The sequence below is a fragment of the Tachypleus tridentatus genome, chromosome 7 (genome assembly GCF_004210375.1).
Source record: "Tachypleus tridentatus isolate NWPU-2018 chromosome 7, ASM421037v1, whole genome shotgun sequence".
NCBI classification, from domain to species: domain Eukaryota; kingdom Metazoa; phylum Arthropoda; class Merostomata; order Xiphosura; family Limulidae; genus Tachypleus; species Tachypleus tridentatus.
The window spans coordinates 166,494,622-166,508,643 of record NC_134831.1 but is presented as its reverse complement, the minus strand read 5'-3'; the positions used below and the strand labels follow the sequence as shown (position 1 = coordinate 166,508,643).

General features: G+C 33.8%; 1 protein-coding gene across 23 annotated transcripts in view; it reads right to left on the bottom strand.

Annotated features, from left to right (window-relative positions):
* Positions 1 to 14,022, bottom strand: part of LOC143257145 (cell adhesion molecule Dscam1-like) — a 61,873-nt gene that overhangs the window by 9,359 nt on the left and 38,492 nt on the right. For 19 of the 23 annotated variants that reach the window (XM_076515440.1, XM_076515453.1, XM_076515455.1 and 16 more), the window contains 5 exons: positions 4,941 to 5,088; positions 2,833 to 2,981; positions 1,628 to 1,759; positions 1,074 to 1,238; positions 644 to 714 (listed from right to left, as the gene is read on the bottom strand). In XM_076515440.1, coding sequence (XP_076371555.1) covers positions 644 to 714; positions 1,074 to 1,238; positions 1,628 to 1,759; positions 2,833 to 2,981; positions 4,941 to 5,088 — 665 coding nt within the window. Of the gene's footprint in view, positions 1 to 643; positions 715 to 1,073; positions 1,239 to 1,627; positions 1,760 to 2,832; positions 2,982 to 4,940; positions 5,089 to 10,652; positions 10,827 to 10,932; positions 11,059 to 13,322; positions 13,608 to 14,022 lie in introns of all 23 variants that reach the window. The other 4 variants (XM_076515452.1, XM_076515448.1, XM_076515454.1 and 1 more) reach the window with 1 other exon arrangement.

Below are 14,022 nucleotides of genomic sequence, written 5' to 3'. Positions count from 1 at the left end.
AATACTAGCTAGTTATGGATTATCTCAGATTATTCTATATTGTCTTTATTTTCCATGGACTTGTTTTTTTATGCATCAAATTTCATTTCTTTTGACCATAAATATCTGTGTACCATAATTAGTTGAAACATCCTTTTCACTGTTTTCTTATCACACATTCCATACATTTTTGTATAATTCCACTGTTTCCAAAAATAAAATTATGGAAACAAAAAAAAGCTTCCCTCCGTTTCATGTTATACAGAGAAAAATCAGTCAAACTTAAGAAAAAAGAATACCATTTCTTTTGTTGAACAAAAACAAAACTGTACAGTGGGCTATTTGTATGGTTTTTACTGCAGGGGCTGAATCTCAAATTCTACTACCACAAATCAAAATCTTACTGTTGAGACACCAATAAACAATAGGAAAAGAAATCATTGATGCAGACTTCCAAAATTATACTGTACATAGTGTTTCACAGAAATAACCCATCCAGCCAAACTGACAAGTTCTAGTTTTCAGTGAAAAGCACAAAACCCATTTTATTTATTACACACACCTGATTCAAGACACAAAAGACAAATTGAGAATTATTATAAAAAAAAAAAAATAATCTGTAGTTAACAATTTTATAAACAAAAGATATGGTCAAACATCCTACCTTCCATTTAATGTGGAGAGTTCCAGCTCCTCTAGGTTCTACCCATACATCAGTGGGAGGAGCACTTGGTTCTAAGAAAAGGTAGAATGTACATATTAGGACTGATTTCTATACCTCACCAAAAAGAGATAAGTAAAACTTGGTTTTACAACTGGACAACATAAAATGATCTTTAACTTTTCATTTTAGCTCAATTTTAGAAAACCTTTGACTTGTTATAATTTGCTAAAGAACACCATTGTATTACATTAAGTTAAAAACAGTTTAATTATTACTTTCAAGAAAGCCTAATTATTCACAACAGAGTTGCTGCAAACATATTTCATCACAATAATTAGTCTTATTTTCTAACAAAAAATTATGTGGCAATATAGTTATGCTACAAAATACTTGTAATACAAATTTCAAGTGGTATGAAATATATATTTACCTTCCTCTTTAGTGACAAAACGTCGATTTTCAGATGGAGTTCCTTTTCCTACATCATTTTCAGCCATCACACGGACAACGTAAGATGTCCCTGGCTGAAGTTTATGGAGTATAGTCGATGTCTGTGCAGAAGAAATAGTTTCTTCTTCTAATCGATGTGGAGCACCTAGAATGGAAGAAAAACAGACTATTGAAATTTAAAAAACCAAAAGTATTTAAGAATTTTCATGTAAAGCTACACAAGAGCTATCAGTGTGTAAATGTCCATAAACTTGTGCTGTTAAGTCTGCTAGTTAACATCACCCATAGACTACTTTGTCTAACCAACTATTGGCCTGTTGCTCTCATAGCTCTAAAATTTAAGTGGACAATTTCACAGCAATGACATGGAAATCGTTACTCCACATTCACATAACAACTTAGCAACACCCAGCTCATTTTAGCAAACAGAGTTAATTACAAGGTTCCACAACTGGGATGGCTTATTTAACAAGTTTTTATTTTCATGGTCATGTTTTTTTACCTTAAAAAACAGAAACAAAATAAAACATGCACCTTGGTTTCTCCAATACTGGATTATGTACTTGTTTACAGGACTGTTCCCACTGTAAGGCACTGTCCAGGTAACACTAACACTCCTTGTCCAAGCTTGAGCTATACGAACATCAGAGGGTGCTGAAGGTGGTTCTACAAATTTTGTGAAAACAAAAAACCAACAATAAATAAATTAATAAATCACATAATATAAAACACATACACACCCTTACACAATTTTTGTATTTCAACAGAAAATCATTCCAAGGAACATCTATAGAAGAAACAAGTTAATTGACAGAAACAGATGCACTGATAGTAAAGAAGTTATTGCATTTTTTCAAAGGGCTTGTTTGTTTGAATTTTGTGCAAAGCTACAAAAGGACTATCTGCACAGGCCATCCCTACTTTAGCAGTGTAAAAATAAAGGGAAGGCAGCTAGTCATCATCATCCACCTCCAACTCTTGGGATAATCTTATTGATGAATAGTGGAATTGACCATCACATTATAACACTTCTATGGCTGAAAGGGTGAGCATGTTTGGTGTGACATAGATTTGAACTTATGACCCTCAGATTGCAAGTCAAGCATCCTGACCATGTGGCCATGCCAGGCATTTTTCAAAGGAAGAGCCACAAGTATACACAATGAAAGTGCATCACATACTACATAAATAAAAACAAGAATTCAGTGATATCTGTACAATCTACAACTGCACATCCTTAAGAATTCCCGTTTGATGTATATATGGATGTTCGACTAAAATATTCTTTACTAATAATTTCTCAAGAGAAACAGAACAGAAACAATCCACCAGTCCACCACAGTCTCACAAAAGGTTACTTTGAAAAATAGTCAGTTATGGTAAGTACTAGCAAAAAGCTGTACAGGGAAATATTAAGGACTGGTACTTCAAACACAGAATGTTAAACGTTCCTCTTCCTTCTCAGCTGACTCACTCAGAAAATTAACCATCTACACAAGGACAAAAATCAAATCAAATAAAATGGATGGAAATTTATTTTTAAGTAATAGATTATACAAAGAAAATCCTTAATACCCTCAAACTGACAGTACATATGTTAAATTATAGTAGTAATCAATGCACCATGCATACCACTATGCATTACATATTTGTTGTCAAGCATAAAGTTGCATAATTGACTACATGTGTTGTGTCTATTGTAGGGATTAAACCCTAAATTGTACTTGCATATTACATACCAAGGACAATCAGTTTTATTGTTCTTTGATCTTCTCCATAAGTGTTCTTTGCCACGCAGGTGAAAAGGCCATTGTCGCTGCGGTCAACTCCATGAACTTGAATCTCGGACAAAGTTCCGACCTCTGTTGTTCTGTCGAATATCTGGTAACTAGATACATACAACATGCCTCATTAAATTTCATTTTCTCCATGACATCAGGCTAACTAACAGCATATTCTTTAGAAATTAAAACACAAACAGTTGCAATCAAAGTTGATTACTGAAATCAAAGCATTAGAATTAAAACTCCAAGTTTATGGCATATAAATGTGACATATCCAGTTTGTAGTAAACAATAAAAAAAGGAAATTACTTAGTTACACCTAAAGAAGAAAGTATGAAGTTTGTCCTTTATTGATTTTGCCACAGAAATGCCACATCTTAATTTGAGTCTGGTTCGAAATATGTTGTGGAAAATTTATATTAACTTTAATTCGAGAAATATGGGGAGAAATACTTCAACGACCTTTGGTAAAAAATATTATTAGAAAAGAAACTATCAATTTAGTTGTACTACATACATTTTGTTCGAAATATAAGTGGTGATTCATTCAACTTGCATGGATTTAAATAGTATGTTTTGGACACATTAAAACCACAGATTTTCTCACGCTACACTGAAAACGGGAGCTATACAACACGCTTTGTTTTCTGTGCCCACCACAGGTGTTGAAACCGGTTTTTGGTGTTATAAGCCTACAGAAACACCGTTGGAACACTGGGAAACAGATTTATTGGTTGAGAAATTTCCTGTCCCCAGAAATGGTTTAAGTGTTACATTTAGATTTAAGATGTAAAATGTTAGTTATTTTCGTTATATATGAACAGTATTTCTTGATGACGAGAAACCCACTTTAAATATGTATCTCAGAACGGCTGGTATGGTTATTAGCACTTTTATTGATAAACAGAAAACAACGTTTCAGCCTAAAGATGACCTAGGAAAGTCAAAATGTTGTTCTCTGCTTATCAGTAAGTATTAATACCCATATCAGCCGTTCCGAGATGCATATCACCAGTATCTTTACTTTGTTACATCTGATGATAGACAACTAACGTAGCTAGCAATAGATTAGAAGTCGGTAACAATAATTTTGCACAGAAAATAAATGTACAAACTGAGAGGATTACCCCTATCACAATAGAACCTTTGAAACTTAATGCATTTTCCCGGTTTTTAGGAAATATACTAGCTAATTGAACATTTACATTGCATTTGAACATAATCCACGTGCAGAAAAACTAAAACACGCAGATAATTAGATTAACTCCAATTGAAACTACTCAAGTGCCTGAAGCACAAACTGGTTTAAACGAAGCACGTGCTTGAAAAGAAAGTTGTTGCTGACTCCAACCCAGACGTTTGAGAACAATGAATACAAAACCTTGAAGGAGGAGCAACCTTTAAAATGCGCTTCACTCATCGAGATATTATCAGTATCTTCAAGGATTAGCAGGAAATTTGTTTGTTTTGAAACTTACTTACAATTTTGATTTTTTATGTATGACGTTGAAAAGGACAAAAACAACTTCTAACCCAAAGCCATTATATTCACGTGACTCATGAAGCGATCCTAGCTGATCTTTATTTAAACAAGTACTCAGTTTGTGATTCGTAATGACGAGAAATCCAAATGAAGTAAAAATGTAATTCAGGACGGCTGTTATGGGTATTAACACTTACTAATTAAGCAGAGAACAATGCTTAGACTAGGTTAACCTAAAGATGACCTAAGAAGGTAGAAACGTTGCTCTGCTTTATTAGCAAAGATGTTAATACCGATAACTAGCCGTCATGAGTTATAGTTTTATAACTAGTCAGTTTACACAAACTTTTCACGAGTTACAGCGGTTGAATATATCTATCGTTATCGTCACTCCTACCCATCTCACAGCACAGCTTGACAATAGATTTCAATCCAATAACAAGTCATGAAGTACTGAATTTTCATTGAACATGAAGTAGTTCATATGTTTAGCAATAAATGAAAAGTTAGTCTTACTCGAATAAATAAAACATAACTTACGGAACACTGTAGCCAAATATTAAAACAAGAGGTCACTAACCGGCCAGTGTCCACCCTTGACAGCCGAACGTTGTCCTTATTCCAGGTGATGGTCATGGGGTTATCACCAAGAGCGTCACATTCTAGTTTTGCAGAGTCCCCACGGTGGACTCTTTCGACGGTAAACTTCTCCTCAAATCGTGCAGGCACTTGAAATAAAAATGAAAGACATGAAAACTGACACCTTCAGGACAAATTCTAATTAGGCTAATACACAAATACTTCAAGCTTAGCACGCGACTCAAGCGCCTTTGTTTTTCAACCAAAGCACTAAATTTTCGTATAATGTTATTTTTTCTCCATTCTACGAAACCTCAACCTATTTGTCTCAGATCAATTTATTTTTTTACGTAAACGTTTTTAAATAATCTAGTTACTTTTGTTCATTAATAAAAAATAGAGGATAAACAATAAAATGCTAAACTTTAGATAGTTAATTAAGATGAAAGACGTAAAAGATCGCAAACATTAGCTAATTAAATAAATATTACACAGAGTTTGTGATATTGTTGAAATTTTGATAGGCTTAATGAGCATCTGATAATCATAAAAGTAATCTTTTTCTACATATACCTTAAGCATAATTGATAATTATAAAAAGTGAAAAGTAATTAAATATTCCAACATAATATACGGCATGGTAACTTGGTTATTTATCGATTTTATAAGCCTTGCTCTTTATATAATAACTTAATATTTAAGGAAAAACATGCTCAAAGAATTCCTAATTAAATTATATACTACTTGGTTACTTCAGGTTTGGCTGGGTTCACTGCAATATAACTGAATATTAACGAATTGAATCAGAATAAAATTAAACATAATAAAAACGTTTATCCTTTCATTATGTTATCTCAACAACAGTAACAGACGACGAACATGACAGCCATCTCTACACTCCGAATGTTGATCTGTACAAATTATTTGAACTTTTTTAAATAACTTAATTAAAATTTTCGATATAGTGTTTTCACGGTGTTGAATATTTCAAATCTAACAGGGGCTTATATAAACACGTTATAACAAGGGGCGTGTCCATATGGGGACCTTTGGAGAGTTCTGCCCCATCTGAGATATTTAAAAATCTTAAGACTACTCTATACTGTAAAATTTTACTGACGTCATTTTCTTGTCCCCCTAAACTGTGTCCCCTTACATCTCCCCCCCCAGTACCCGAATAAAAAATCCTAGAACCGCCACCCGTTACAAAAGAACGTTTTTACGGTTTCTAGAGTACCAACAAGTACGACAGAATATTTATCCACATCAGAAGAAAATCAGGTATTTAACGAACTAACGAGAAAAATCGATCGACTTGCAGAAAATAACTGTTCTAATAACTCCCAGATGCTGACAAAAACACTGAACACTCGGATACTGATATCTTACAATACTGCAATTTCTAATTCTATATTGAATTTTACTGTAGTTTACTTTGGTTTGTTCTGAAACCCTAACATACAAAACGTTAGTTATCGTCCTATCTACACTTATGACGCTTAAATATTGTTTCTCCGCAACGGTCTCTACGCTTTCGTTACTATAGTAATAGAAATTTAATGACCAGAGTCATCAGGTTGGTTCTGTGTTCTTAGTAAGGTCTATTATATGTACAATGATACGGTTTATATTACTTAATGTAGTGGTTCTCATTTCTTGTATTTTTGTCAATCACAAATAGTACACTAAAGTAAAACAACCATTTTCATGTATCAATCATTTTATCACTTGCTTACACTGTGAAAGAGACTACAAGAATGTCAAAGAAAAACACCAGGTGACAGACCAAGGACACGATCCAAGTTCTATCATCCCTTTAGTTGCAGAGAGCCTCCTGACAAGTGATAATATGGGAGACAGCTGAGACTTGCCAGTCTCTCGCGTTCCCAGGGATGGTGGAACGGCGGTAAAATTACGTGACTTGCCATTCATTTTTACAGCGATATTTTATACAATACGATTTTCTATCTGGGAGTTTTGTAATTAAATATCAGCCGTTGTTCAAAGAGCACGTAAGATCACTGTTATAATGGATGCGTTTATCATACTGTTATAATGGATGCGTTTATCAGTGCAAGAAAGAAAAAAGATACAAACAATATAATTTTGCTATCAATATTTATTGAGACAAATTACACAAAAGTTTAACATTTTTCAGTAGAACATAACACTTCACCACAACAGTAATAAGACACAGTAAACTTCCAAAAAACTGAGCAATAGAAACACGACGGCATTACTGTTTCAGTCATTTCAACCAATGCGGTTTCTTTTAACACATCTGATATTGACGTCACTTTCACGTGAAGATACTTTTTTCTTCTCAGAACGTGCTGTTAAAATAAATGAATCCGAGCAGGTTTTATGACGTAATGACGTAAATGAGATATAAACGAGGACAAGATATTAAGGAACAAACACATCAAGGTTAGCAGTGAGCTACAGAGCAGAACAAACAGGTCTCATGAAGGTCAGAGTGAAAAGTATAGCTGCGGTCATACGAAAAAATTTAGACAGCAATACGTTTACTTGTTTTGAATTTCGCGAAAAGCTACACGAGGACTATCTGCGTTAGCCGCCCCTAATTTGGTAGTGTAAAAGTAGAGGAAGGACAGTGTCATCATCACCCACCGCCAACTCTTAGGCTACTCTTACCAACGAATAGAGATTGGGTTTGATCGGAAAAATATAACGACCCCACGGCTGAAAGGGCAAGCATGCTTGATGTGATGAGATTCGAACTCGCGACCCTAAATCTACAAGTCGAGTACCCCAGCCACCCGGCCAGGCAGAGACAAAAGCCTTAAAAAGCTGAACAAATAATATAGTAAAGAATATATAATGGACCAAATACTAATGGCCTTACGACACGTATTAACATAACCATGCTTAGCCAGCTTGTATTGTCAATGCTAAGGTTCTATTTACACCCCATAGAAAACGATGTACCTTAACTGCTTCGTCAAATGTATTTTTAAGAGGCACGACAAAACGTGTGTGAAAACATTCTTTTAGTTTAACAGCTATGTTTAATAAACTTTGCATAATTAGTTTCATAAACCTGTCTTTCTTTAATCGTTCACATAGATTTTGTAAACCTTAATTGTTGTTGTTGTGAAATGTAAATGTACACTAACTATCCGTGCTTTGTCCACCCCGAGTAATCAAGCTCCGAATTTTTACATTGTAAATCCGTGAACTTACGGCTTACCCCAAGGAATTTTTGTAATATAGCGTATAAAAATAAATTCCAAAATCGGCACTTTAAGATAAAGTATTTGGTTGATTTTCTACACATTTCATTTCTATTATTCCAATTTTGAAGTATATGGAAAGTGTTCAATGGAGACAGCGCCCCTGCACAGAACTTACGTTAAGTCATCATCTGTAGAATACACACGTGAAGGTTTTCCCCGTTCAACAAAAATTTATAGTCTACGCGTTCGACCTACGCAAGTATGTCATTTCACTCTCTTACAAGACATCCGGTAATTTTTTTTTTTTTAACTCAAACAAGATATTTAATAATTTTGTTAGTTTAACGCTAAAGAGCAAATAAAACGATTTTAACAAAATTAAATGAATAAATTACAAGACCACAACGTCACCTAATAAAGTTCAATTACTGAGATTACATCAGGCCTAACAACATTTTCGGCCTCTAGATTCTCAACTGAATGTGACACGTCACTAAACGACGTCAACAGCGAGACTACGGTTTCCATGGAAACCGCCCATGAATGCTTGCAAACAACACCTAGAGGCGAGAAGAAAGGGAAACAGACTGGCATGAGCCAACGTATAATTCATTTATCCATAACATGTTTGCTTTGAACAAAATAACCACACAAAACATATCTAGACAATTGATCACTGTCGCTATGGTAACGGAAGTGACTAACAGCTCAAATGAGACATTTCCTTATATACAGAATGACATCCGACTTTTGTCTACTTTGAGATTGTATGTTTATATGTCGGCCAATTCTATTCGTTTCGAACAACTTAAAATAACTCATGAATGTTGAACATCTAGGTTTAAAACAGATATACACTCCTTTTCTGTGTGCGTGAATTCTCAAATCAAGTCACGTGTTTTCTGGTCGACACGTACAGGAACAGACGAAGACAAAACGTGTCGGTTTACATCCTCTACCCATATTTCTATTACCTTCAAGTCACGTGACTGAGTTTTTGCCAGTTCTGTTGGTCCTTTCACTACGGCTTCAGTGTTTATTTTTATTTTCTTTGTTATAATGCTCCGGTTTTTGCTACACAGTTTCAAGCCCATTAAAACGGGCTACTCGTGAATTCTGGAACGACTCTTTCGTTTTGTGACGTTTTAATGTGCAGCATTTTTTAGCCTATTGATCTCATTTAACGCGACATACGTACATGAAACATACTTTACATAGAATAGTACTCAAACTTATCTGGGATAAACTTTGTTCTCTCAGACATTCTCTGCTTTGATATTTCTGACCAAATGTTTGTCTTTAATGATGACAGAGGCAGAGCAGTGGATATCGAAGTATGCGTTCGTCACATAACAATCACGTGATCTAAACGTAATACAAGAAACTTGGTGTTTCCGTGGGAGGCATTACGTCTAATAAGAGATGTAGAGATAGAAAGGTTAATATATACTGTAAATTCCACAGCATATATAACATATCGTAAATCTTTTGGCATAACACAGCGACAGAGTTGAGTCTTGTCTTCAGGAAACTGAAAAACGAAGTTTCAAACATGTTTCGTACAGGTTTTAGTGACTATCTGAACTACCCGTCTCAAATTTTGAAGTTATATATCAGAGGGAAGGCAATTAATCAATACTACCCACCGCCAACTTTTGGGCTACTCTTTACAAAGAAAAGGGGGATTGACTGTACATTATAACGTCCTCACAGCGACTGTATTGGACTCTTCCCTTTGCAGATTGCAAGTCAAGTGCCATAGCCATCAGGACCTGCTACAGATCCTTCTTTGTACTCATCACATTAAAGTGACATTTGAAACCTAACCTTTTATAAATCAAACTACACTTGTTCTTTTACACTTCAGCTGAGGATTTAGCCCTATAAAATTTAAACACCTTATAATCATAGCAAGCTACCTACATAAATTTGACCACCTGTAAAGATTTAGTTTAGTCCTCAGTTTTTACATTGAGTTAACAATGCAATCAAAAATCAACTGCTAATAAATCTATATATAAATTAATAACAAAAATATATCAACCAACATTGTTAACGTAATTAACGTTAAAAAAGGGAAAATACGAAAAAATATAAGAATGGACAATTTCGACAAAAGTCACTGTAGACATACCGCATGGGCCTATTTATAAAATGAATTTCTTTAGGCCCATTATAATTAAAAGTTAATAAAATGTGTTTTATTAACGTTTTTCCATTCGTATTCGACCAGACATAACACAAGTTCATTAGTGTTGGTTTTAATTAACAAATAACACAAGAAACTTCGTCAAAACCACTTTATTTCATTGTATCACAAGCAAAGATCTATTCAAATCTTGAATTTATATGACCTCCACATAACGTAAATATTGAAATAAAAACCTTGGATTTTCCAATCAAAACACTGGCACATTTTTCGAAAATACTAAACAAATACGGGTGAAGCCACGTCTCAGATTACACAATTACCAGCAGGCATGGCCATTTCTATTCCAAATCACACATACTCTTACCATGAAGGGTGAGAGTTACAACTTTCATGACGTCATTTCCGACTCCGTTACTTCCCGTGCATTGATACTTTCCAGTGTCTTCCTGATGAACACTGACAATGCTAAGAGAACCATTCTCTCTCACACGGAAACGTTCTCTCAACAACAGGGGAACGAAGTCCTGAGCTTTTGAATCTGAAAATGATACATAAGGTCATATTTCTTTTATATCTAATTACATACCAAAAATAGTTAACATTTATTTCTCATTGTCTTTTTGTAATCGAACTTTCAAACATACCTGTCCCTGAGTAAAACTTCCAGTTTACTGTCGGTTTGGGATACCCTCCAATAACACAGTCTAACATTACACTGTCCCCTACCGAAACTGAAGCACTTGAAGGTTGCTTAACCCATTTAGGAGCAACTGTAAATAAATATAAAAAAGTTAATATTTGAAACCAAATAGTCGGTTTTATGCACAAACAAAATAACTAGCTCAAATATATCAATTCTGGCTTTGGTACAGGAAACTATTAATCGAAGTTTTATTTTTAAAAAACGCGTGTTATATTATCAAGTACAAAGATCAATAACTTGACCAAAGCATGTCATTTGAGAACCTAAGAATAAAAATATAGTGGCGATTCAAACAACTAAAGTTAACTGACAAATAAAGCACAGTAAACATCAAGAGTTAAACAATAGAATAACGACTAGCTGATGTTTTACTTTTTGAAAGAATAATAATTTAAAAAAGAACAAGCACGTTCTACTGAAAAAGTAATTAGTTAGAAAACTACACACCATCAGATATGAATTTTTTTTTTGTTCTTGTTAAAATCCATTATAAAGACTGCACTGTTGGTCCAAACCTCAACTCGGGAAATTGTGTTCGAATAGAAAATAGACACGATGATTACTAGTGGTGTTTTTACACGAAGTCACAAACCAGAAATTAATAAACCTGAGATATATTTATTGAACAAGCTGATACAAAAACTGGTGTAGAGCCTGCACTTCCAGCAATGACTGCCCACTTTATGTATAAATTGTTTGTATAACATAAAACTTCACAATTTGAAACTTGCATCCTTCCGGTTAAAATGGCGTCCTGTCCAAATAGTTTTGTTTTTTTACATTATTATTTTGTCTGCCATCAATCGAGTTCCTACTAAGAACACTTATCAAAACTTTGGTTTTTGATTTTTTAATATCAGGTCCTATCATTTTAAGGTGACAGCCATATTCGTTCATCCATTTTCACGGTAAAGTGGTATCATGATCTATCTTCACAATATTTAAAGTTTTGTGCATTTTAATCACGTTAATACCCATGATCACTCCCCACTTCCTGGACATCCCATCAAGACCTCATGAGTAAGGCACTTTTGGAACTTACTTCAGCCTATAAGAGAGGAACATATAGTTCACGCATACAAATCATCATCACTTCGTGTTTAAAATAATCACTACACTACTAAAAACGGACCAAGTTTTGTTTGATTCATCTCTCTCCAACGTTATTGATGTGGAGTAGAATATTATCCACCTGATGCAACAAACTAGCATGTGACAAATTTCAAAATATATTGAGCCTCAAATTTCTTCTCAAAAATAGGAAACTTTGAAAATAAAAAAAACAGATTACAATGAAAGAAAATTTTGATTATGAATTTTGACATCGAAATGTTTTTTTTAACCGGTCTTGCTAATTTCAAAACTTGTTTTATGGGGTTTTGCACTGAATTTCAGTGTTTTTCTAACTGCAGAGGTCTTGTTTATTTCTCTCCATAAATTCTCTTTCAGAAACGAGTTAAAAAAAATATTTTTTAGTATTACTACTCTACCATTACATTTTTTAATATTCAGTCTGTGAGTTTGTTTATTATATGTTTATATCCTGACACTGTTGGATTACTGCCAGAAAGTGGCCTGATTATCATGTGACAATAAATAGGCTTAACATTGTTATCTTAAAGCTTCTATTAGCCCAATTACAAAGCTAAGCCTTGTCTTTATAAGTAAAGCATTACGTTTCTTGCCATTAAACAATATATTGTTCAAAATCGATAGACGGTCGTCTTTTGTGGTATTAAGATTTTCTTAGCATGATTATAGTTTTTATTACACAGACCACCTGGAAGAGATTTTAAGATAGCTAACAAAGATTAGTAGTAACTACCAAAAATATACTGTTGAGTTAGAACAATTACAACGAAATATAAACTTCCTTTAAAAGTAGGTTTAGAACGTCTGATTAACATGAAGAACAACTAACCAAAGACTATAAAGTACATAGCCAGAAAACAAAGTAACTTCATCAGGTGAACAATTCCATCAAACCTTGAGTGGACCAAGAAAAAATTCAAACACTTGAAACTTAGGAAAGGTAGAGAGGACTTAAATAAATTACATACTTTAAAACCAATAAGTTAATCACAGTAACAATGGAAATTTAGTAATATGCTACTAACACAGCCATCGTTGTTCACACACCTAATTCTAGCAACTACTGCACGAGACAAAGCATTATTAATGTAGCCATTGTGGTTCACACACCTGACTAACAACTACATGAGATAAAACATTACTAGTATAGCCATCATTGTTCACATAACTGAAATCAATTACACTCTGAACTTCTTGTAACTGCTATAGTATTATTTTTCTAGGACAATTGTGACCTACCTGGAACAACTAATGGAGTAGTGAACTGATCCGAACCAAGATGGTTTCTAACTACACATGTGTAGTTTCCAATACCATCATATCCAACAGAATTAATTATCAATACAGATATATCTTCAAATGTTTTCATGGTCACTTGGGGGCTCTCTGCCAAGGGCTGCCCATTTTTCAGCCACTGAAAGTATAATGGACGATCACCTTCTGTTGGAGTGCATATTGTTTTTATAGTCTGGCCTTCAATTAACGTTTTAGGAAAATTAAAGGGTTGAAGTTTTGGTGCACTACCTGTAAGATGAATGAATACTTTCTTAAAGAACTAGTTAAGTTGTCTCAATAGATGGGCATTGTATTATACAGAATGAAAAACCAGATATATTAGATTGAGAGGTTTTAGCATACTATGGGAAGGCCTAAAATTTAAAGAAAAAGTATTTTGAAGATTTATTCCAATACCACCTGGAAGGCATACACATGTATACCTACTTGAATGTGTACAGAACTATAAAATATCTAGAATTCTACAATTAAAAGAGTTAACTTCTATAGGTTAGAAAATATCTTAAGATGTTAAAAATTAAATTTAAAGAATTACTTATCTTTTAACTTCCAGATGATTCCAGCAAATTTTACACACTCTCAAAAATGTTTAGAATAAAAAAAATATTTTTATCTACATTTGCAATAGAGAAATGTTACTTAT